A 24,966-nucleotide genomic window follows, 5' to 3' on the forward strand; every position below is an offset into this window, starting at 1 on the left:
CGAAATATGATTTTTACTGGATATATTTTAGAGCAAAAAGTAAAAAATATTGGGTTTTTATCAAAATTTTAGGGTTTTATTTTTTTCGTTTATAGCACAAAAATAAAAAACACAGAGGTGATCAAATACCACTGAAAGAAAGTTCTATTTGTTGGGAAAAAAAGAACATAAATTTCATTTATTCATTGCAGGACTGCACAATTATCAGTTAAACTAGTGCAGCTCTGTATAGCAAAAAAATGGCATGAATTGCAGTATCTATACCAGGGGCGGACTGACAACTCATGGGGCCCCCGGGCAATAGGGGATCATGGGGCCCGTGTCCTTGCCCAAACTCAAAAAAGCCTATGAAAAAGGTACCAGGGGCTCCACATCATGGAGTTAGAGTGGACTGGGGCCATCCATAACTTCTCCAACTTCATCTAATGGTTGTAAGAATGCAAAGTGAGCCAGGAAGCTAATAGACGCAATTGAGCAGCTAGATAATATTTAGAAAGGTTGGAAAGGCTAGACCTCCTTGGCTCCATGGAGCATGTAGAACTGATCTCGCTACGTTCATTTTTAATTCCAAACAAAGTTAAACAATTTAATCTGAAGTTTTTAAAATGGGACATCAGAGTCAGAATGGGGAGGGTTTCATATAAATACAGCAGTTTTGGTAAACAGTCATTTTGACCACTGCAATGCGGCCAAGAAATGGGGAGGGACCTCCACTGGAGAAGTAGCTTGTCGATAGTATTGTAAAGGTGAAGTAAGTTTTCCTTTACCCACCTTATAGGTGGGTGTTAAGTTCACTTCCAAGTATTTCAATGCCTTGGTTTTCCAGAAGTAGGGTATTGTTTGAGATAGCTGCTGTAAGTCTAAGGGGGAGACATTCAGATTTGGAGTTATTCATTTTATACTCTGAGAGAGAACCAAATAAGTCCAATTCCTTGTGAAGGTTAGGAAGTGTTGTATGTAACTGGGTGAGTGATAAGAAACCATCATCAGCAAAGAGGGAGAGCTTGAACTCCTTACTGAGCACTGGGATACCATGAATATCAGGATTATTTTTAATGTGGGCTGCTAGGGGTTCAATTCATAGGGCAAACAGGAGAAAGGAAAGGGGACTACTATACATAGTGCTGTTCTGTATGGAAAAGGGAGGTGAAGTGGCAAATTGTGTTTTGATCAAAGCAATAGGATTGGAGTTGTGTAGATTAGAAAGGGACCACTGATTCCAAGGTATCTGAGTGTGGTAAATAGAAATGGACAACTGAGCCTGTCAAAAGACTTCTCTGTATCAACTCTGTATCAAGGCTGAGGAACAGAGCCTCAAGTTTCTGCATTTTAGCTATCTCGATAAGGTCAACAAACCTTCTGGTGTTATCCCCCACTTGTCGAAAGGGGATAAAACCAACTTGGTCCTTGTGGATAATGGAAGGAAGAAGTTGATTAAGTCTATTCGCCAGCAACAGTGAAAATCTTTAAGTCCAAGTTCAGGGGTTCTACTTGCCTGTAGTTTGAGCATAAAGCGTGGTCTTTTATGGGTTTGGGGAGCTCCATGATAGAGTAGGATTGCATGTCACACAGAATGGGGGAGTCTTTAAGGAAACCATTAAATAATTTGAAGGAGAAGCATGGGAAGCATGGCTGTTGATTAGCTGTTAATTAGATCACTGTTAGCTGTTGGCAGTACTTTTTACAATTTGCACTGTTTAGGATAAAGTGATCAAGCTCTTACCTAATCAGTGTGGGATGTTTATCCCAATGTGTACTATTTGCTTTTATTGTTCATGTGGCGACTGCCCGTTTCTGAAGTGTATAAAAACCTGTATTTCTGCTCAATAAAGGGGTTCCAGTTTTGCACATAAGCCAGTGTTATCCCCAGCTATAATACCTTGATCCTGTGTCCCAGCGGCGAGGAAGCAATGCTCTGATGGAAGTTCCAAAAGGGGTGACAGGCGGTCCGTCAAAAGCATACACATTATGCTTGAAATGGAGAGCCCTTCTTAAAGGATTGGAGGCTTGGTAAATTTGGGAGAAACACTTGGTAGCAAACAACACAGTGCCAGACTCATCCAGATGTGTCTCTTAAAAAAATCAATATGTGCCGCAGATCACCTAAATCCCCTCAAGGTCAGGTGTCATTTATAGTTAGAGTTGAGACCTTTAACATTAAGAGAAAAGATATAAATCATGGTGGATACAGAACAGGGAGTGTAAAGTGTTTCTATTTATAAAGTGTATTCCATGTGCTGCAGATTTCTCCAGCAATTTCACCGCACGTCTTGTCCCTGAAACACAGCAGAAAAAGCAAAATGTGAGATGAATCCCCCTCTCAGACAGTTGTCAACACAACAGGTATCCTCATTGGAAGCTTTCTCCTCATCTCCTATTTGGTGACAGCTTAAGCCACTATACTCACCCAATGTCCAGTGCTATTCACCACAGACTCATGGATCCAGTAATGTGGTGCTGCTCATCTTCCTGGTTGGGAAGGGACACAGCATCAGTCAGCCCACGTTTTTTGAGCCTAGGACATCAAGCCTTTGCCCTTTTGCCTGGGTGCTGCAGAGAGCCGCACATTATCAGCACTCTCATAAGCTCTCACTTTATCATCATTTTTAAATTAAAACACTATTGTTCAAATTATCATTGAAAAGTCTACAGATATTTAGCAAATTGGGCACAATGTAGTTGATTTACTATCATACACACATAGACTGTAATCAATGTTTTTTGGCTGGAAAAAACCCCCAGGAATAGTGGGTTTCTAGAGTAGTTTTTGGACTTTGCTTATTTATTGTATAGTAGCAATGGCAGAGATGAGTGTACTGCAATAGGGTGTACAAAGATGATGGTTTCCGTCCATACCAGAAATGACAGCCCCGCGCTTCCATCCTACGCGTTGCGTCACAAGTCATATGACTTCCTCAGGGCTACTCATCTCTGTCATTACTACTATACATGCTTTTATGGGTCTGTGGACCCAGTTTTTAATGTGAGTAGGCACTTTGCTTATTTATTTAATAAAAACTTGTCTTACTACACTATGGGAAGTCAGTTTTGATTTAATTTTCCATGTCCATGGGAGAGGATTTTCTTGCCATATCCTGGAGGGGACATCTGAGCTATTTTTGGTCCACTTGTGGAGTGTTCATTTTCCCAATTTAAGAGGATTGCCCTGACAAGTATTGAGGGGATATACAGGGATATCATTGCTGAGCTTATTCATCCAAAGCCTGTGGGTCATAGCTATTTTTGGTCCACTTGTGGAGTGTTCATTTTCCCAATTTAAGAGGATTGCCCTGACAAGTATTGAGGGGATATACAGGGATATCATTGCTGAGCTTATTCATCCAAAGCCTGTGGGTCATAGTTGGAGGTGAGCGTGCACACTAGCTGGTGGAAGATCTGTTTGCAGCAATCACTGTTTGATTCACAGTCCTGCAGAAGATACACATTTATTGGGACTTTGCACTTTGTTGTTTTTATCACTATATATTTTCAGCATATATTTATTTGCTCACATATGATTATTGGTCACTATTTGTAGGTCATTTATTTCATGCTTCAGTGATTTATTATTATTGATATGTCATTTATTGTCACATTGATTTACCTTCACCTTTCGTAATCACATTTGTGGGTTTGCACCTTTTGTTATTGAGTAGCATAGCATCAGTTAGTTAGTAATATAATAATTGTTAAATTTTACATACACTTTAAAAAATATGTATTATTTATAAATGCAAGAAGTTTAAAGGAGAAGTTTGGTAGTAAAAAAAAAAAAAAACATTATATATACTCACCTCTATGCTGCAGCATAAAAAATTAGATGTTTTGATTGGAAAAATGCAGTCTTCTGATTGCTCAGTTCTCAGTCTGTGAGGAGCAGAAAGCGGTGATTGCCAAACTACCAAACAAATTACTCTCCAATCTGCTTTTTTTTAAAGAATAAAGATGTATTCAATTCAAAAGCTTTACAAAATATTGTTATGCCTGAGGCCTGTGCAGACCTTACTGAACATTAGTGCTACAAATCCAGCAGTTCTATGTGGTTAAAACAAGACCATGTACAGTCATTGTTCCTAAATGTATCACAGCTCATCTTGCTACTCATACATGGTGCTGTCTCAGCACAGAGTGTGTCATTCAACATGAAAAGGCTGTGCATCTATGAAGATGACTGCTGCCATAACAATATGTTCTCCAGTGATAAAAAGAGAAAGCAGGAGGCTGACAAACAATTCAATTAGCACCTAAAGTTTTGTTAAACTGAGATTGTGTACAGTAAGCTTAGTTTCTTGCCAAAATGGTTGTACACAAAAGTGACAGAATATAAGGGTTCACTCTCTTTGATAAAGAAAAAAGCTCAGTAATTTTGAAATTCTTCAATATGGTTTTACACCTTTTATAGATGTTTCCTGGGTTTCCAACTGGACCAGCTCCAGCTGCAACCATTGAGGGGAAATCCCAAGAACAGATTCAGAATACACTGTGGGGAATTTGTTTCGGCTGGCTTACACATGACCTGATATTTCCTAGAAAGAGCTAATGGCTGTATCTGGGAAAAAGAGTAGTCTTGCTGCCCCAACAACCCATGCTTGAACCATCAAGCTGAAGATGAGATCTGATGATGCAACTGTCACTTCTACACACTTCCTACTACAACATATTGTGTGGTAATACGAAACAGAAACCTTCACATCTTTTTCCCATTTATATTTGTTTACCAATAATATAAATAAAAAACAAGACAAATAATATATTGATTACATATCTTCAAAAAAAGATCTTGTGATGAATGATGTCTGTTGGTAAAAAAATATTTTCTGTTGTGGCATGGTTCAAACTGTCAGATATGATAAATAAAGTATATGAATAATTCCGAGGATTTCCATAAATTCCAACAGTATTGTAGCGTTATTCCATATTTTTAAGGTTGTAGTCAGAAACCGTCTTCAGAGTTATCATCCCATTCACAGCTCTCCACTGCTCTGTCCTGGTTGAAATCCACTTCCACGTTGTACTCAAAGTCTGGGTCATCTTTCTTTTTCCTGTTTTTCTCAAAAATCTCATCCATTACGCTCTTTCTTTTTGCCAGTTCCTTGTCATCTAGTTTGTTCAGATCTTCATTAGGATCAATATTTTCCTCCTTTCGAATCCCATCCAGGCTAGCCTCCAAAGTCTCCCCCTTTAAATGTCCCCTAAGCAACTTATAAAGCCTTTCCAGCTGTTTCAATGATATCTGCTCCAAGTACTGCTTGTGCCGTGGATTGTTCTTAAGCTGCTCTGCTGCTCGGCTGCAGTCTACAAAAAGAATAAGCCAAGATGAGCTGAGAATGTTTTACAATTAACCCAAATAAAATATGCCATAACTAGACTTCCCGATTTTTTTTTTTAAATGTGGTCACCATCAGACATACAATATTTTATCATCCCATTGGAAAAACTCTTATAAACAGAACAATGAATTTATATGTGTTGATCTATTTATAATGAATAAATACAATGATGATGCATAAAGTGAGTATATAAATGTGGATACATAATTAAAGGGCTGCAAAACATGAACTAGTTTTCACTGAAGACTGGTCTATGTAAAAAAAAAAAGTTAACTTCAGGCAGTTATTTAAAGTCCCCGTTTAATCCAGTTATGGATTTATAAAAAAAAAAAAACCATGAACTTTGTTGATATCTGCCTTCTGTAATCTCCATACATAACAGGGGTGTGGAATTTAAAAAAAAAAAACTACTTGTCCAAGGGACTAAATTGGGGTCCCAATCTACTTATCCCTCATGACAATCTACTTGTCCTGATTAAACAAAAAAGAAAAAAAAATCTAACCAAAACCATATTTAAATCTGAGGTGCTTTTAGGAATGTCTGGGGCTTTTAAAAATGAAAGGGGCTTCATGGCGACATAAACTTTTCAGGTTTTTAAAATTGTGCTGTTTATCTCCTCCTTACCTCCCAGCTTGTCTCCAGCACCGCAACCGAGGACCTTGCAGTGTAATGAGCATCGACTGGGTGCTCAACAGGAAAGGGGAGTGCTGGGCTCTCTTAACTAGAGATGAGCGAATTATTCAAAAATTCGGTTCGGCTGATTCGCCAAATTCGCCGAATAAATTCGCTTCGAGCCGAATATATTCGCTGCGAATTTAACTTATAAAAAGGGTGTTTCTAGGCTTCAGAGAGCCTTTATATTAGTGCAGAACACTGTACCTTTAATTTAAATGCCCTTGGAGTCTGCTGGGGAAGAGAAATAATACTGTCAGTCAGTATGACATGCAGATGAGTGCCGTCGATCTTAGAATCACCGCACACTTCACTCATTTGGGCAGTCACGGGGCCAAAACCAGAGTGTGGAGCCACAGTGTGGCGGTGGAGGCAGCAGCAATGGGAGGCCATACAGCACCCTATGACAAAATGGAACCCACCAGCAGTGTGAGGAGACCTAAAAGTGGCACATGGCAGAGTGTGGCGATGGAGACAGCAGCAATGGGAGGCCGTACAGGGACCCATGACACACTCTGGACCTGGCAGCAGCATGAGGAGGCGGTACAGGGGCCCATGACAGATTACGGGCCTGGCAGCAGCATGAGGAGTCGGTACGGGGGCCCATGGCAGATTACGGGCCTGGCAGCAGCATGAGGAGGCGGTACAGGGGCCCATGGCAGAGTGGCGGAGCGTAAGCAGCTAAAATTGAAGGCCATACAGAGGCCTATGTTAAAAAGTCCCCCCAGCAGCAGAGTGGGGAGACGACTATCAAGAGTCCAATGGCAGAGTGGCAGAGCAGAAGCAGCTTCAATTGAAGGCCATACACAGGCCTAGGTTTAAAAGTCCCTCACAGTTAATTCCAATAACGAACTCTACTCCTCCGTGCAATCTAGTTACGAGACCCTGGGCAGGTCTGGGTCCAATTTGTGGTAGAGACTGGTTTTGTTCAGCCATGCTTGAGCGAGTAATAACAGGTCTGTGCTGCCCTTTGGTGTCTGGCTTAATGCGCACAACACTGAACGTCCCAGCATTTGTCAACGATTTGCCGTTAAGTGATGCAAACCCGCTGAACCACGTTCATGAGGAGCCGGTACAGGGGGTCATGAATCAGTATGGACCTGGCAGCAGTGTGAGGAGACCCGAAAGTGGCACATGGCGCAGGGTGGCGGTGGAGGCAGCAGTATTCGGAAGCCATACACAGGCCTAGGTTAAAAAGCGGAAGCCGTCAGCAGCGTGAGCAGACGACAGAGGCACATGGCGCAGGGTGGCGGTGGAGGCAGCAGTATTCGGAAGCCATACACAGGCCTAGGTTTAAAACTGGAACCCAGCAGCGTGAGCAGACGACAAAGACGCACATGGCAGAGGATGGATCTGGCAGCAGTATGAGAAGGCGGTACAGGGGCCCGTGGCACAGTGTGGTGATGGGGGCTACAGCAACTGGATGCCAGAAAGTGGCCGATAGGGCTATATACTGCATGGAATTATAAAGTTGTAAAGACAGCGGCCTATAAGGCTATACACACTATAACAATCATGTCTTGATTGACCATTGGCCTATAAGGCTATACACAGCATGAATATCATGACTTATTCTGAGAGTGGTTTGGAAGGCTATATACAAAAAGTAATTCATGAGCTGTCCGGACAGCGGACAATAAGTACATATATACAAATCAATTCATCAGCTGTCCAGCCAGCGGCCTCAAAGGCGACACATATAGAAAGCAATTCATGAGCTGTTCAGACAGCGGCCTCTAAGGCGACAGATATACAAAGCAATTCCCGAGGTGTTCAGGGAGCGGCCTGAACGGCTAGGTTATTACTAAATATATTTTTGTGGCCAAACATCGGCCTATAAATAGATGTCTACACAGTGACAAAAAATTATGTCGCCAGACAGCGGCCCCTAAGGCAACAGATATACAAAGCAATTCCCGAGGTGTTCAGTGAGCGGCTAGGTTATTACTAAATATATCTTTCTGGCCAAACATAGGCCTACAAATAGATGTCTACACAGTGACAAAAAAGTAGGTCGCCTTACAGCGGCGTATCCTACAAATTGACATTATAAGAAATGGTTTAGACCAAATAATTTAAAAACACCAATTCATGAGGGGCCCGACCTGCAGAGTATAAGTCATTAAAAATGTGCAAAACATGAGTCGGCCGACCAGCAGCCTCTCAATAAAATATATATACAAATGTACGGATCAGGTGGAGGTCTTCCATTTGTCCCTAATAACATGTTTGGGGCATGATTCATGGCGGATTTAGTCAGTTGTGTCAGGAACTGGTGGTTTGAAATCCAGACTAATCCACGCCTGATTCATTTTCACAAACGTGAGTCTCTCCACACTTTGGGTGGACAGTCGTGTCCTCCGCGGAGTTACAATACCTCCTGCCGCACTAAACACGCGCTCCGATGCCACGCTACTGGCCGGGCATGACAGCCTTTCAAGGGCAAATTCAGCTAGTTGGGGCCAAAGGTCAAGTTTCGTTGCCCAGTAGTCAAGGGGATTGTCTACCTCGGTTGGCAGGGTGCTGTCCAAGTAGGCCCAAGCCTGTTGTTTGAGGTCCTGCTCCAGGTCCACCTGATGCTGCTGCGGCTGGTTAGTAGTTTCCTCACTGCGCTGGTGAAGAAAGCTACTCATCATCGACTGCAGACTGAGGCAGCCGCTGCTGGTGGAGCTGCCACTGCTCCTACCACCCCACCCCTCCCCTGCTGCCATGGCAGCGGAACGCGAGCGCACAGGGCCCACAGTGTCTGAGGATGGACGTTGGCGCAGAAAGGCAGAGACCAACTGACTACATAGGTGGTTTTTATAGTACTTTATTTTGGCCTCCCTCTCAGCAGGTGTGAAAAAGGCCACCATTTTTGAACGGTAGCGAGGGTCCAACAAGGTGGACAGCCAAAAGTCATCTCTCTGTCTGATGGTTATTATTTGGCTGTCGCTACGCAAGCAACCGAGCATGCTATGGGCCATTTGTGCCAAGGAATGCGAGGGACTCCCTGCCTCCATCTCCACAGCATACTGCCACGGTGCGTCTGGGTCCTCTGTCTCCTCCTCCTCCTCCACCAGATGCTCCTGCTCCTCCACTCCTGTCCGCTGAGTGGAAAAACCACCCATTTCACTCAATAATTCCTGAGCACCAATGTCCTCCTCTACCTCCTCCTCTTCTTCCTGTCCTGCCCCCACAGGGGTCATGTGGCGTTGAGATCTGTGCGCCACGTCTACCGCACCCTGACCAGCCATTGTTAACAGCATTTGTTCCAGGACGTGCAACAGAGGAATGACGTCGTTCATCCCATAGTCCTGCTGACTCACGAATAGCGTGGCCTCCTCAAAGGGCCTGAGCAAGCGGCAGGTGTCACGCATGAGCTGCCAATGGCTGACATCTAAGTTACACAGGGGAGTACCTTTATCCGCTTGTAACATCAGGAAATCGGTGATGGCCTTTCGCTGTTCGTAAAGGCGGTCTAACATATGTAGGGTTGAATTCCACCTTGTTGCAACGTCGCAGATCAGGCGATGCTGTGGAATTCCGTTCTGCCGCTGCAGCTCAAGGAGGGTGTGCTTTGCGGTGTAGGAATGGCTGAAATGCATGCAAAGTTTACGTGACATTTTAAGGATGTCTTGCAGTGGGATGGTGGATTTTAGGAACCGCTTGACAACCAGATTGAACACGTGAGCCATGCATGGCGCATGGCACAACCTTCCTTGACGCAGAGCAGACACCATGTTCTTTCCGTTGTCGGTCAACATGGTTCCGATTTTCAGTTTGCGCAGAGACAGCCATCTGTCGATTTGCCGTTGGCTGGAAACTGTACGTTTATGTCACTGGAATGCACTAATCACCCAAAAAATATTACCGCCAGCCGGCGTGTAAATGGATCTAACTCTTTGAACGTACAATAGTGGTTGTGAAGCAGAAAGTCAGTTTATTTAGCACAATCGGTCAATTGCAGCTTGCCGTTGGCTGGAAACTGTACGTTTATGTCACTGGAATGCACTAATCACCCAAAAAATATTACCGCCAGCCGGCGTGTAAATGGATTTAACTCTTTGAACGTACAATAGTGGTTGTGAAGCAGAAAGTCAGTTTATTGTACACAATCGGTCAATTGCAGCTTGCCGTTGGCTGGAAACTGTACGTTTATGTCACTGGAATGCACTAATCACCCAAAAAATATTACCGCCACCCGGGGTGTAAATGGATCTAACTCTTTGAACGTACAATAGTGGTTGTGAAGCAGAAAGTCAGTTTATTTTGCACAATCGGCAAACTGCAGCACCAACTGTGCACGACAGGCACCAAAAAAAAAAAAGGGTGTATGTCACTTTAAATTTTCGATTCTTTGATAGCTGTGGCCCTATGTAACGATTCTGTGTCCCTGAGTAACGATTCTGTGTCCCTGAGTAACGATTCTGTGGCCCTGAGTAACGATTCTGTGGCCCTGAGTAACGATTCTGTGGCCCTAAAGTCTCTGTGGCCCTAACTCTGTCCCTTAATACACACAGGTCTGTCTCTCTTGAATGACCGGAGGCTAATGGAGAATTCTAAGATGGCCGCGATTTATAGCTCCACCATTACACAGTGCTGGCTGGCTGCTGATTGGCTAATGCGATCACATGTCATGAATGCATTATGGGTCAGCGTGCCTTGTCTGCGCGCCTTCCCAGAGATCCCTGCCCCATCTTCTCTGTCCATTTTCTCCGTCGCCACATACAGTATGTCACCGCCATTTTTGGGAAAATTCGATTCGTGCATCCGAAGTTTGCTAATCTTCGGATTCGTCGTGAATAGAATTTTTCCAAATCTTCGGAACGAATTCCACTTCGTCATGTTCGATTCGCTCATCTCTACTCTTAACCCCCAGCAGAAGAGCATCTGCTGAGTGAGGGAAAAAAAAAAAAAAAAAACTTTATTCCTTTAGGTTACCCTTGCACAGAAAAACACTTGGGTGCTCAGTACAAGCACATGCTCAGCAGCCAGTCAAACTCCAGTGGCCGATCCAGTAAAGGATAGGTTCACCTTTAAAAAATATAAAGTAAATGCACAATTTTTTTTGCAGGTAAAAAATACACATTTAATTTTTTTTTTCTTTTTTAGGAGCCTGGAAAGCATTGCAACAGCGATCAGAAGATTTCTGGTGCCATGCAGGACTCCAGCAGACTGTCAGTACTTCGTACATTGTACAGGCAGGCAGTTTCACACTAACAGGAAGAATCAATGAACTACCAGAGCGCTCAACAGTGCCGTGGTAGTTCACTGAGAACTACAAGCTACGTGTCAGTATTCATAGTTGATTCATTCACAGGATTCTGTGAATGGATGACACAGCCATGTGGGCGGAACCCGACACAGCCATGTGGGCGGAACCCGACACAGCTGTGCTCTTTTCACAAAGTGACAGCTAATACAGGGAACTTCTCCCCATACTACTATCACACAGAGGGCTTGGAATGCCAAGCCGCTGCAGAAGTGGGAACATGCCACAAGATCCACCCTAAAAGCGGGTGGGACATGTAACATGTTCCCAAAGGTGAACTTATCCTTTATTCCTTTCACTGCCAGAGCCCTTTTTGTGTTTTTTGCACGTTTAAAAAAAAATCATCTTAGGCCTGAAGATAAAACCCCCAAAACATTATATATTTTCTGAAAGCAGGCACCCTAGAGATTAACCCCTTGGCGCCAGTGCCTCCCGGTCCTTTAAGGGTTTCAGAAGCCCGGAGGGGGGCGGGGTTTTAGGGTGATGTGACCACTGTGTTTCGCAGTCACATGATCGGGAAAGGTCCCGATCGAAAGAGGAGATCGGGACCTTTCCGTGATTACTGGACATGTGCGCCGGGAGCGCGCAGGGCGCACGCTCTCAGCACATATGTTTTTCTTAATTGCACGCAACTGTGCGGCCGCTCAGCGTCAAGGCACAGACGCCGGGAGGCCGCACATTTGGTTAAAATAGTGGAAGTTCCAATTTTTTATGTCACACAATATTACCACAAAGGTCTAAGTTAATTTTAGGGAACAAAAAGGCAATAACTTACCTATTTTCGGTAAAACATAAAAGATGAGGTTGCACAGTAAACAGATACCCAACATGTCAAACCTTACATTTGTGTGCACTCGTGAAATGGTGAAAAACTTTAGCACCTTATATTTTGTACAGGTGTCACTTTTAAAGCCCGTATAGGTCATCAGTTTAGTGCTACGGAGGAGGTCTGGTGCTAACATTATTGCTCTAATTCCAGGGTGTGCGGCGATATGCAACATGTGTATCGTAAAAATGTTTTTTTTTTATGTTTTCATTCATACATGTGTATATTTGGGGGGCCTCAACATTTTTTTTTGGGGGGGGGGTTATGTGCTCAGGTGTAACTTAAGTAACAACAAAAACTTTTATCACGTAGGGGACAAAATGTCCCCTATGTCATTATTTTTTGGTGACATATTCTCTTTTAGACGTCCAGGAAAGACACTGCACATATCCTCTGGATGCATTGCAAGGAAAGTGGCAGCTGTGAGTCAGAAGTGACATCATACACATCACTTCCCGGGTCAGGACAAGAAGGGGAAGAAAGCGTATGCGTGTCTGCTCAACTCCTTCCCCCCCTACTACTGGCACATGCTATATCGATCCTGGGCCTGCAGATGGGCAAGAAGAGCCCGGGATACATGCGAGGGAGGGGGGCAAAAAAAAAAAAAAGAAAATGGAAACCTGCTGCTTACCCACAGCAGGGCTAAATGAAAAGAAAAGCACCTGCCTGGAGCCCAGAACTACATGTCCTGCGCATCGAGCAATATAAATCACACCCCTGACATGAGCAATAGGAAAGGAAGGGGTAGCAAAGCAATCAGGCTATACTAAATTGCACAGGACACCCCATCAAACTCTGGCAGCTTCCTAGTCAGTACCTTTAAAGTATTAAATCCAATAAGTCAGTATGTCAGGAAAGCAACTATCATTTTCAGAAGAAGATATCAGCAGTGGGAGCCTCCATGTATCTCTCATAACAGGGTTCTTTTAAAGTAGAACTACAGCCCAATGCTAACTGTGCTTAAAAATGTTCCCTCCCTTATCCACATATATAACCTGCCTAACCTGAGTAAAAAGGATCTGTAAAGTTACCTATTTTTAGTCCGCTTTGGTCTGGCATTTTGATCCTGCAGTATTGACTCCCCTTTGTCAGTGGGTAATGGCTGTTGGGAAGAAAAGGGTGCGCCAACAACAGCTGGCTCATGAGAGCCTATCAATGACATCATGGCTCCTGGAATTCCCAGGTGTTGCTGAGCACACCTTCCTCTCCCCTGCAGCCACAGCTCACGGATACAGAATGATCATGACAGGACTGGGGTAGACTAAAAATAGGTAAGTATACAAATCTTTTTTCACAGGATAGGTAGCAGAAAGGGGGAGAAAACATTTTTAAGCACAGTTAAGAGTTAGGCAAGAATTCCACTTTAACCATAGGATGTACCCGTACTTCCTCGGGTTGAAGTGGTTATACCAGTACCTGCAGGTATCATCCTGGTATCAAAATTTTCAGCCAGTGATGGGCTTTACTGTAGAAATGATTCAACTAGCTACCGGCTTATAAAGCATCTGATCAAACCGGTCTCCGTTTGATCAGATCCTTTCAGGGCAGAGGAGAGAACTGGGGTCTAATGGACCCAGATCTCTCCATAAAGAGGACCTATCATGCTTATTGCTATCACAAGGGATGTTGTTCTTCCTTTGTGATAGCAATCAAGTTGATAAAAAAATTAAAAGGAACAGTGTAAAAAAAAAGTTTTAAATAAAATAAATAATAAAATAATTCTAACACCAGACCTTCTGTGTAACTCTAACCTGGTAACCTGTGAAGGCTTTTCAAGTGTCACTTAAGGAGACCTTTAGGTACCGTAGTTTGTCGCCATTTCACGGCGTATGCATGTTTAAAGCATGACATGTTAGATAGCTATTTATTTGACGTAATATCATCTTTTATATTTTACCATAAAATTGTGTTTGTGCACACTAATAAAAACAAATGTGTTTGTAAAAAAATTTTAAACAGCCACCAATTTATTATCCAGGATTTTTGCTTTCAAAAATATATAATGTTTGGGGGTTCTAATTGATTTTAGCAAAAAAAATGCTGACTTTTACATGTATGTGAGAAATTTCAGAATTGGCTTGGGGGTCAAGTGGTTAAGTGAAACCTTTCGTGAGAGAGACATGAGGCTGGCATTGCTGCTTCTTCCTCTGCAAGGGCTAGCTTGCTGGCTGTCATATTCATTCTCTTGTTTCAATACTTTTTTGGAACCAGCATCTTCAGAAGATAATTGGCAGCAACAGCCCTCACTTGTTCCTCAGACAAAGGTTTCTTAAACTTTGAAAAATATCCTGTACCTGAGAACTTAGAGAAATTCCTGATGGGCATGATGCGTTGCCGAGTCTTCCCTTCGGTCTTCTCATATACCAGGACAATGGCTGGAGGCTCAAACCGTATACCGCATTTCCTGGCCTTGCAGCTCATGGCACCGATAGCCTGTCTCCTTAAAATCAAAAGATACAGGATTAAAGTGAAGATGATCTTATGACTTTATTACCCTCACACCAATCTGGCTACTAACAGGGGTATCCAGGGCAGCCATCAGACCTTTTGAGGCCCCTTACACAGCTTTAGGCCTGGGACTGACCACCAACATTCCACTGGGCTCACCCACTAGCCATCCCACTGAATCCTTCTACTGGCCATCCCACCAAGTCCTATCCCATGTCCTCCTCCTCCATTCCATGTCCTCCCCCTCCTCCAGTCCCATCTCCTCCATCCCATGTCCTCCTCCTCCAGTCCCATCTCCTCCTTCCCATGTCCTCCTCCTCCAATTCCATCTCCTCCATCCCATGTCTTCCTATCATTTTATTATATTGATGGAAAAAAGTGGATCCGTTTCCCCAGCAACCAATTGGGTTTTGTCTTGTGCAGTATAGGTTTGAATGGGAAAACTAGAACCTGACTGGATGGCAAACAAAAAAGCCTGTAAAAAGAGGGCATTATTTTGGCTTGGTAACTTACTGTTAGCTAGCTATATAGAGGTAGAAGACAGCTACTGCCAACTGTTTAACCTAAGACTCTGATGTCTTCTGAATGGAAACCTGTGCTGTGAAAAATATGGAAGCTGCCACTACTGGCTTCGTATTAAAAATCCAAGATACCTGGATGTCTTCAGTTTCCATGCTTACTGAGTCACAAACCCAGAACAAGCATGCAGCAAGTAATGTCAGACCTCCTGATCTGCATACATTTTCCAAGTCAATGACTCGAAAAAGTATTATAGATATCAGAACAGAATGACAGCCAGGAAATGTCAGCAACAGTCTCCATAGTTTTCTTACTTCAGTTCTAGGTCTCCATTAAGCAGCTGTTAACCTGCCCTAAAAGGACTTAGCCTGCATTTCTGTACTTTACAGCCTGAATTTCGGCTGATTCCTGTTGAATCATCTGACGTTTGAGATGCTGGTGGCATTGTCGGCACCACCAGACCAGATGAATTTTGATCTGAAAATAAAAGGAGTTGGTCAGAAAATTCTTAGCTAAACAGTGACTGCAGCCAATCAGATGTAGTCACTCTTTGGGTATTCTGAAAGTCACAAGAGCAGGGGGTATCAGAATACAATAGCCAGCAGGGGAGATTCCTCCACCATACTAATTTCTTTTGTTCAGCCTGCATGAGAGAAATCTTAAAAGTATTACTAAACCCACAACACTAAAATCAGTCTATATTTGCAGTAAAGCATGCTTGTTATACTCACTGTGGAACCTAAGGGGTTAATCCTCTCTATTGTGTATAAAGGATATTTGATCCTGTCTTCTTTGATCCTCCCTTTCTTCTACTGTCCCCATTTCATCTCCTGATAGAACAGAGGGTTGGGGACAAGCTGCACATGCTCAGTTTAAGAGTTTATTTTTACTTGGGAGAGTGCATGTGATCAGCACAGGGCCAATCAGCACTGTCCAGAGGGTCAGGGGTCCTGCAGCCTCATAGGGGAGAATGAAAACTACTCCTAAAAGCTTTAACCAGTGCTCTGCTGGACTGATAGAAGTCACAAGACTGCAATATACTGCTGATTAGAAAAAGGTATTTAGCAGTTTATATTTACTCAAATAGTTACATTTCCATGTTCTGGGTACTGAGGGAGACTGGATATAGTGAATGCAGGGTCCTGGGTTTAGTAACACTGTAATGTACAGTGCCTTGAAATTTTCCACATTTTGTCATGTTACAATCAAAATTGTAAATGTATTTTATTGGGATTTTATGTGATAGACCAATACAAAGTGGCACATAATTGTGAAGTGGAAGGAAAATGATAAATGGTTTTCACAATTTTTTATAAATAAATATCTGAAAAGTGTGTCGTGCATTTGTATTCAGCCCCCGAGTCAATACTTTATAGAACCAACTTTCATTGTAATTACAGCTGCAAGTCTTTTTGGGTATGTCTCTACCAGCTTTGCACATCTAGAGAGTAACATTTTTGCCCATTCTTCTTTGCAAAATAGCTCAAGCTCTGTCAGATTTGATGGAGAGCGTCTGTGAACAGCAATTTTCAAGTCTTGCCACAGATTCTCAATTGAATTTAGGTCTGGACTCTGACTGGACCATTCTAACACATGAATATGCTTTGATCTAAACTAATCCATTGTAGCTCTGGCTGTATGATTAGGGTCATTGTCCTGCTGGAAAGTGAACCTCCGCCCCAGTCTAAAGTCTTTTGCAGACTCTAACAGGTTTCCTTCTAAGATTGCCCTATATTTGGCTCCATCCATCTTCCCATCAACTCTGACCAGCTTACCTGTCTCTGCTGAAGAAAAGCATTCCCACAACATGATGGTGCCACCATGTTTCACGGTGGGGATGGTGTGTTCAGGGTGATGTGCAGTGTTAGTTTTTCACTACACATGGTGTTTTGTTTTTAGGCCAAAAGGTCAATTTGGTCTTATCTGTCCAGAGCACCTTCTTCCACCTGTTTGCTGTGTCCCCGAGATGGCTTCTTACAAACTGCAAATGGGATTTCTTATGGCTTTATTTCAACAATGGCTTTCTTCTTGCCACTTTTCCATAAAGGCCAGATTTGTGAAGTACATGACTAATACTTGTTCTGTGGACAGATTCTCCCACCTGAGCTGTGGATCTCTGCAGCTCCTCCAGAGTTACCATGGGCCTCTTGGCTGCTTCTCTGATTAATGCTCTCCTTGCCTGGCTTGTCAGTTTAGGTGGACGACCGTGTCTTTCTTTTTTTAATTATGTATTTATTAGGTACAAAACCAATGTAATCATAACCAAAAAATGAACACAATAATCAAACCTTTATAACATTTTCCACAATGCCCACCCCCCTCTTACTTCCCTTCCAATTTCACTATCTTTTCTCTTCTAGTAGTTTTCATTCACCTCTACTAACCTCTTAATCAGAAGTCTTCTTATCGTTATATGAACTTTTTATCCCTTATCTCTCATTCCTATATTTCCCTTTTACCTTCTACTCCATCAATTCTACAAATCTCTGTGTAGTTTTGAATTCTCCCCACTTTTCCCATATTTTCCTAAATGTATCCATTTTATCTTCTCCACTAAAATAAAGTTCTTCATTCTTATATATAAATTCTACTCTTTTTATCCGGTCTTTTATTCTTGGGATCTCTTGGGACCTCCAAAATTTAGGAATCAGCCCTTTTGCTGTGTTAATTAAGTGGGGTATCATTGTGTCCTTATATTGTTTCATTGTTAAATTGGTATTATGAAATAGACATACCCACGGATCTTTTAATATTTCCCTTGTAATCTCAACTATTTGTTGTATTATCTCCTGTGAGAATTCCTGAATTTTGGGGCATTCCCACTAAATGTTTTATTGTACATGATTTATTGTTAGCTGTAAACAGCAAGCCCATATGGGAAAAATAAAAATGCTCAATTTTAAGAGAGCTAATTTTCCAAGGCTGAGAGATGCTCTCCAAGACTTAGACTGGGAGGGAATATTGGCATCAATGAACACAACACAGAAAAGGGAGTTCTTCAAAAAGACTTTATGTGAACACAATGCAAAATATATTCCCAAGGGCAACACATTTTAAAGGCTAAAAATCAAACCTATGTGGCTTATGGCCAAAGTTAAAAAAGCTATAGATAATAAGAAAAGAGCTTTTATTAAATATAAAAATGAAGGAACGCTATCATCATTTAAACATTACAAAGAATATAACAGAATATGCAAAAAGGAAATAAAGGCCGAAAAAATTTAAAACAAATGACAGACTGCCAAAAGTTAGCAGGACAAACCCCAAAAAATTCTTCAAATATAGTAATAGTAAAAAGGTGCGGTCCGAGCATGTAGGCCCTTTATAGTATAATCTAGAGTGGGTGACTGGGGACAAAGAGAAGGCAAATTTATTAAATAAGTTCTTCAGCTCTGTGTATACAAAAGGGCATGGGAGAGCGCTTGTCCATAATGGGCATGGTATTGACACAGCCCTAGATGATCCACATTGGCTCACAATTGACATGAGCCAAAATTATTTAGACAGAATAAAGGTGAATAAAAGCACCTGGACCGGATGGCATACACCCATGGGCCCTTAAAGAATTGAGCTCTGCCATTTCAAAGCCATTGTTTCTAATTTTTAGGGACTCTTTAATGACTGGCATAGTACCACTGGACTGGCGTAAGGCCAATGTGGTGCCAATATTTAAAAAGGGGTCAAAATCTTTACAAAGTAATTATAGACCTGTTAGTTTAACTTCTAAAGTTGGGAAGATACTGGACAGTTTAATAAAAGACCACATAGATGAGCTCTTGCTGGAAAAAAAATATTTTAAGCAACAGACAGCATAGATTCATGAAGGACAGAAGTTGTCAAACAAATTTGATTTCTTTTTATGAAGAGGTGAGCAAAAACTTGGACAGAGGGGTGGCGGTGGACATGGTATACTTGGATTTTGCAAAAGCATTTGACACAGTTCCCCACACGGCTAATGTGTAAGGTAAAGTCTATGGGCTTTAATAAATCCATATGCAAATGGATAGAAAACTGGCTAAAAGATCGTATTCAGAGAGTAGTGGTTAATGATGCATACTCTGAGTGGTCTAGGCTCATCAGTGGTGTACCCCAAGGTTCAGTGTTGGGATCCTTACTTTTTAATATATTTATAAACGATATAGGGTCTGGGATTAAAAATCCCATTTCAGTCTTTGCAGATGACACCAAGCTGTGCAGTGGAATAATTGCCTTACAGGATGTCTTCAACTTATAAGCCAACCTCAATGCTTTGTTTAATTGGGCAGCTATGTGGCAAATGAGGTTTAGTGTTGATAAATGTAAAGTTATTCACTTGGGGTATAAGAATATGTATGCATCATACATACTAGCGGGTGTACAATTGGGGGAATCAATGGTGGAGAAGGATCTGGGAGTTCTGGTAGATCACAAGCTTAATAATAGCATGCAATGCCAAGCTGCGGTTTCTAAAGTGAGCAAAATCCTCTCCTGTATTAAAAGAGGTATAGACTCCAGAGAGAGATATCATATTACCCCTGTACACATCATTAGTAAGACCTCATCTGGAATATGCAACTCAGTTTTGGGCACCAATTCACAAAAAGAACATTGGGGAACTGGAGAAAGCACAGAGAAGGGCAACCAAACTGATAAGAGGCATGGAGGAGCTCAGCTATGAGGAAAGATTAGAGGAACTGAATTTATTCTCTCTTGAGAAGAGGAGATTAAGGGGGGATATGATCAACATGTATAAATACATCAGTGGTTCATATAGTGAACTCGGTGTAGAGCTATTCACCCTGAGGTCATCACAGAGGACAAGGGGGCACTCTTTATGTCTGGAGGAAAAGAAATTTAAATCTCCAAACACGGAAAGGTTTCTTCACAGTGAGAGCTGTGAACATGTGGAATAGATTCCCTCAAGAGTTGGTTCTGGCCAGCTCAGTGGATTGCTTTAAAAAAGGCCTGTATTCTTTCTTAGATACACAGAATATAACTGGATACTAACATTTATAGGTAAAGTTGATCCAGGGAATATCTGATTGCCGCTCTGGGGATCAGGAAGGCATTTTGTGATAGGAAATACAAAGCACTGGACTACTCTGAATGGACCCTTAGTGAAATTGTGCTGTAAAGCCCCCCCCCCCCCCTCCATGTGATTACTTCTGTGGAATACATACCTTCAGCCCTGCCCTATATGGCAGTGTCTGCTCCCCGCACAGTCTTCACTTGTAAATAGTGCCGGCTGGGCTGTGTCCCCACCGTCCATTGTTATGTGTGGGTTGGTACTCCAATGGATGGCTGTGTACAGGGAACTCTGAAGGTTTCCAGACTGGGGCTGATGGGAAGTATTTCATAGTAGTGGTCACATGGGTGGGGGGCTTTACCGGACAACATACCAAAATTTAAATCCCTTTAAAAATTTCTGAACGCCTGGGGTTTGATTGGCTAATAATGTCAATGGGGGTTATTTACTAAAGCTGGAGAGAGCAAGATATGGTGCAGCTCTGCATAGAAACCGCTCAGCTTCCAGATTTTTCTCAAAGCTTATTTACACAAACTGAGGTTAGAAGCTGATTGGCTACCATGCACACCGGATTCTGAGTGCTCCAGTTTTAGTAAATCTCCCCTGATATATATATATATATATATATATATATATATATATATATATATATATATATATATATATATATATTTTCTCATTGCACACATTCCTGGAATAGGCTCAAAAGTAGCAGGTTCTGCAGCAACAACCGGCTGGGGACTTGGAGATTCACAGGTCAAGGTACATCTTTGCCAGCACACCACGGATCAACAAACACCACCTGAAAGTTTTATTATAGCATGATCACATCACGATAGACAGAGTGCAACATTTCGGAGCTACGAAGGATCTCTTTGTCAGGAATGAGTACATAATACAAAGAAAACAGAGGGTGAACTGGCCTAGTGCATTACCTTGAAATAACATTTATTGATAAAAATGATAAGTGATATACTCACAAAGGACAAATGTATATAAGCTCATCATAAAGAACAGCCCTGTCTATTCCATATGGTATGGCTATCCACATAGGAACAATGGACCTCCAACATGCTAACGCATTTCGAGGACTTGCCTCTTCCTATGGACTTTATCATTTTTATCAATAAATGTTATTTAACCACCTCCCGCCCGCCATATAAAGGTAATGACGGGCGCAAGGCAGTTTTCTCGTTCTGGGAGGACGTCATATGACGTCTTCCCACTCTAACCGCGCATGCGCGGCTCCAAGAGCGCATAGCACGGCGATCGGGGGTGCGCTGTGTCCCTCGGACACAGCGGAGCACCGGTCAATGGAAAGAGCCGAAGATGTCGGCTCAGTCATGTGATCAGCTGTGTCCAATCACAGTTGATCGCATCTAAATAGGGAAATGCCAATCGGCATTTCTCTCCTGACTAGCTGTCACGCTGACAGCTCGAGAGGAGAGGAGAGCCAGTAATCGGCATTCCTCAGAGGGGACATGTACACTGATCATCAGGGTACTGATGATCAGTGTGCCCTGATTATCAGTGTAGCCCCAGCAGTGCCACCTGTCAGTGTCCATCAATACCACCTGTCAGTGCTCATCAATGCCACCTGCCAGTGCTCATCAATGCCACCTGCCAGTGCCCATCAGTGCCACATATCAGTGCCTACCAGGGCACATCATCTGATCTACCTTTCAGTGTCACCTATCAGTGCCAGTCAACGCCACTCATCAGTGATGCCTATCAGTGCCATATATGAGTGCTGCCTTTCAGTGCCCATCAGTGCCACCTACTAGTGCTTCCTCATCAGTGCCACCTATCAGTGCAGCCTATCAGTGCTCATCACTGCAGCCTCATTAGCATACATCAGTGAAGGAGAAAAATCACTTTATTTACAACATTTTATAACAAAAACTACAAAAAAAAGTTTTTTTTTCACAAATTTGTTGTTTTTGGTTTGTTTAGCAAAAAATAAAAACCCCAGGAGGTGATTAAATACCACCAAAAGAAAGCTGTCTCAAAAAAATTATAAAAATGTCATATGGGTACAGTGTTGCATGACTGCACAATTGTCATTCAAAGTGCGACAGTGCTGAAAGCTGAAAACTGGCCTGGGCAGGAAGGGGGTATAAGTGCCCTATAGGTAAGTGGTTAAAGGTAATGCACTAGGCCGGTGCGCCCTCTGTTTGTTTTCTTTGTATCCAGTGTCTGGACTCCTCCAGTCCTTTGAGGGCAGCAAGGCATGCACCATTCAGGATCTCCACAATGGATCCATGACTGTATTGAGTTCACCCCCAAGCACAGGAAAATTTGTGTCAATTACCTAGGCATGAGCACATGCCTGGCGAAGGGTTCCTGCACGGCTCTGAAGCACTGCACACTGTCCATTGTGATGTGATCATGCTACAATAAAACTTTCAGGTGGTACTTGTTGATCAGTTGTGTGCTTGCAAAGATGTACCTTGCACTGTGATTGGCTATCACAGTGTAGTATTCCTTCTGTAGTATCCCTCCTATTCCTTCTGTACTGAAATGTATTGTAATTGCACTGTCTCCCTTATATTGTAAAGCGCTGCGCAATCTAGAAAGTTGACACGAGCGCTTTGACTAATATGTGAGCAGCTGGCATAAAGGTACAACCTCAAAACCTTCTCATTGGTAACATATAAAAATGCAGCGCTAAATATATAGAATAATGACTAGTGTAACAAATCGTGTCATTTAGGAATACTAGTAGATGGAAATACAGTCCAATGACATAACAGAAATAAGTGCATAAAGTGATCAATTATCAATGTTGATGCATCCCACGTTGTGATAGTGGACATCCAAATACAGGTGAAGTATCAGTAGTTCCCGTGCTCAAAGGTGTGTATATAATATGCACTAACCAGATAGTGCACAATTCAGTGCGTTTGAGTAATCAGACCACTCCTGGTACTCTGGAACTGGGAAGAACAAGACCTGAAGATCATCTAGCAAAACGAACAGCTCGGCAGGTGATCAGCATCTCATCTTTACCAACTGCGGTACCTCTTCCATCCAGCAGGGGGCCCTCACCCATGTATAATGGGCTCTCAGATACCAGACAGGGAATCACCCCAAGATCATACACATCGGGCTAAGAGGATCCACCTTGAAAGAGGGGGCTCGTGGTGCAACAGGCCCCAACAGAATATCTGATAGTGTAGTAATTTAAGATCCTTTATTGATTTAAATACAAGCAGATGAGCACTCACATTTGGCAGATAGTACAGATTCAAAATGGCCGCTGGCCTCCAAGCTGCTCGGACGGGCCCCTCTGGGTGGAGCCTAGCCGGTGACGTCACGCCGTCCGAGTGCGTGGAGGCCGGCGGCCATTTTTGAATCTGTACTATCTGCCACTTATTTCTGTTATGTCATTGGACTGTATTTCCATCTACTAGTATTCCTAAATGACACGCTGCGCAAACTGTTGGTGCTATATAAATCCTGTATAATAATAATAATAGTATCGCTATTCCCATTGCACACCTTCCTGGATAAGGCTTTAGGAGTAACTGGTGCTGCAGCAACAATCAGCTAGAACTGGAGACATCCCAGATCAAATGCACATATTTGCCAGCACACCATGGATCATCAAATACGTCCAAATCTTTATTGAATAATGGTCACATTACAGAAGACATAGTGCAACATCAGCAGGTAAGGTGTGTCACTTTTATCTGTTCTTTGATTGGTGGAGAGCGCATTAAATACTGTTGCACTAATGTACTCATTTATCACATGCCTCCAAAATGTTGCATTATGTCTTCTGTGATGTGATCGTTCTTTAATAAAGATTTGGAGGTATTTGCCGATCCATGGTGTGCTGGCTATCACAGTGGTCACATGGTCGAGAGCCAGTCTTTGACAGCTCAGTGTCTGTGCTGGGAGCGTGCAGTGACTGTACTCTCAGCACAGAAACATTGGCCCGCCCAGTGATGCATATGAGCGGCATGTGAGCGTCAAAGCCCACCCTTTTGTTACCTGACATATGTGCATCAGGTTAAAGTAAACCTGTACTGAGTTAACATGTAGGCTGCCCATTCTGACTAATAGAGATGAGCTCAGGTGTATTTTTTTTTACTCACTCTAATGGTAAGTGCCTTGACCTTGTATTCTCCTACCTATGCACTCCTGGCAACCTCACCAACTTTCCTTTTCCTCTCTCTAATCACTCCCTTATTGGCTTCACTCTCTCTTTGGCTTCCTCCTCCTCGTCTTCCAACTACTGAACAGTATTTAGGGCCTGGTTTAGATCCCTACTGACCAGTTGAAAATGCAGGTTGCCTGGCTGTCAACCTGAGCCAGTGGCTTACATGACCTACAGCAGGTGTGCAGATCTGATATGGTGACTTCACTGGCTGCATGCTGGTCCTCGGCCATTGAAAGCCTGAGGAGCCATACAACTAGCAGAGGGCATTAGCATCCTACATATCACTCTCAGTAACACTTTCCTTCATCACGTGTAGAAGCCGGTCCAGACAAGCAGAAAATGTCAGGACTGTACAGAAGGCAGACAATGACTTACACGGTGTCACAGTAACAGTACAGCTGCTACACATTGTAATCAACGTGAACGGACAACACAGCTTCTTCCAGCGATCACCCCACAACTATACCACATTACAATGAACACACACAATTCAATGTATTCCGCAACCAGCCATAGTACGTGCTGTAGTCACTCACCTGAGCCGCTAGACAAGCGTTACCCTGGCAACAAACAGCCACGTGCCTCTGCCGGGCTAACCTTACGGTGCCTGCAATCATTACTTTCTGATTCAGAAGGAGAAATGGTAATTATGGTGCTCCGTTCACAAGGAAAATATCCAGAATCAACCCCAGAACATCGCATTATTAGTTCGGGGAGCGCGTTTTACGTTTGTTAGGAACAGGCAG

General features: G+C 42.8%; 1 protein-coding gene across 2 annotated transcripts; it reads right to left on the reverse strand.

The window, feature by feature from the left end:
- Nucleotides 1-4,690: 4,690 nt before the first annotated feature.
- CEP19 (centrosomal protein 19) lies at nucleotides 4,691-24,948 on the reverse strand. Of its 2 annotated transcripts, none has more exons than XM_089681574.1 (3): nucleotides 24,740-24,948; nucleotides 14,378-14,520; nucleotides 4,691-5,295 (listed from the first exon to the last, which is right to left on the reverse strand). In XM_089681574.1, the coding sequence occupies exons 1-3, from the start codon at nucleotides 24,835-24,837 to the stop codon at nucleotides 4,934-4,936; spliced, it is 603 nt and encodes a 200-aa protein (XP_089537700.1). In that variant the 5' UTR covers nucleotides 24,838-24,948; the 3' UTR covers nucleotides 4,691-4,933. The 2 variants fall into 2 exon arrangements, with proteins under 2 accessions (XP_089537700.1, XP_089537699.1); XM_089681573.1 differs by having other exon boundaries at nucleotides 14,378-14,523; nucleotides 24,757-24,892.
- Between the last annotated feature and the right edge of the window lie 18 nt (nucleotides 24,949-24,966).

This window comes from Staurois parvus, unplaced genomic scaffold (assembly GCF_062004578.1).
Source record: "Staurois parvus isolate SC_StPar_1 unplaced genomic scaffold, SC_StPar_1.0 ptg000270l, whole genome shotgun sequence".
Classification (NCBI taxonomy): domain Eukaryota; kingdom Metazoa; phylum Chordata; class Amphibia; order Anura; family Ranidae; genus Staurois; species Staurois parvus.

What these genes read in the sequence shown, in the direction of transcription:
- CEP19 (XM_089681574.1), bottom strand. Translation starts at nt 24,837, where the DNA reads ATGATTGCAGGCACCGTAAGGTTAGCCCGGCAGAGGCACGTGGCTGTT. An exon ending in CAGGTGAGTGACTACAGCAC is followed by an intron (nt 14,521 to 24,739) that starts GTACTATGGCTG and finishes GATTTTAAGGAG; the next exon opens with ACAGGCTATCGGTGCCATGA. An exon ending in GAATTTCTCTAAGTTCTCAG is followed by an intron (nt 5,296 to 14,377) that starts GTACAGGATATT and finishes TTCTTTTTGTAG; the next exon opens with ACTGCAGCCGAGCAGCAGAG.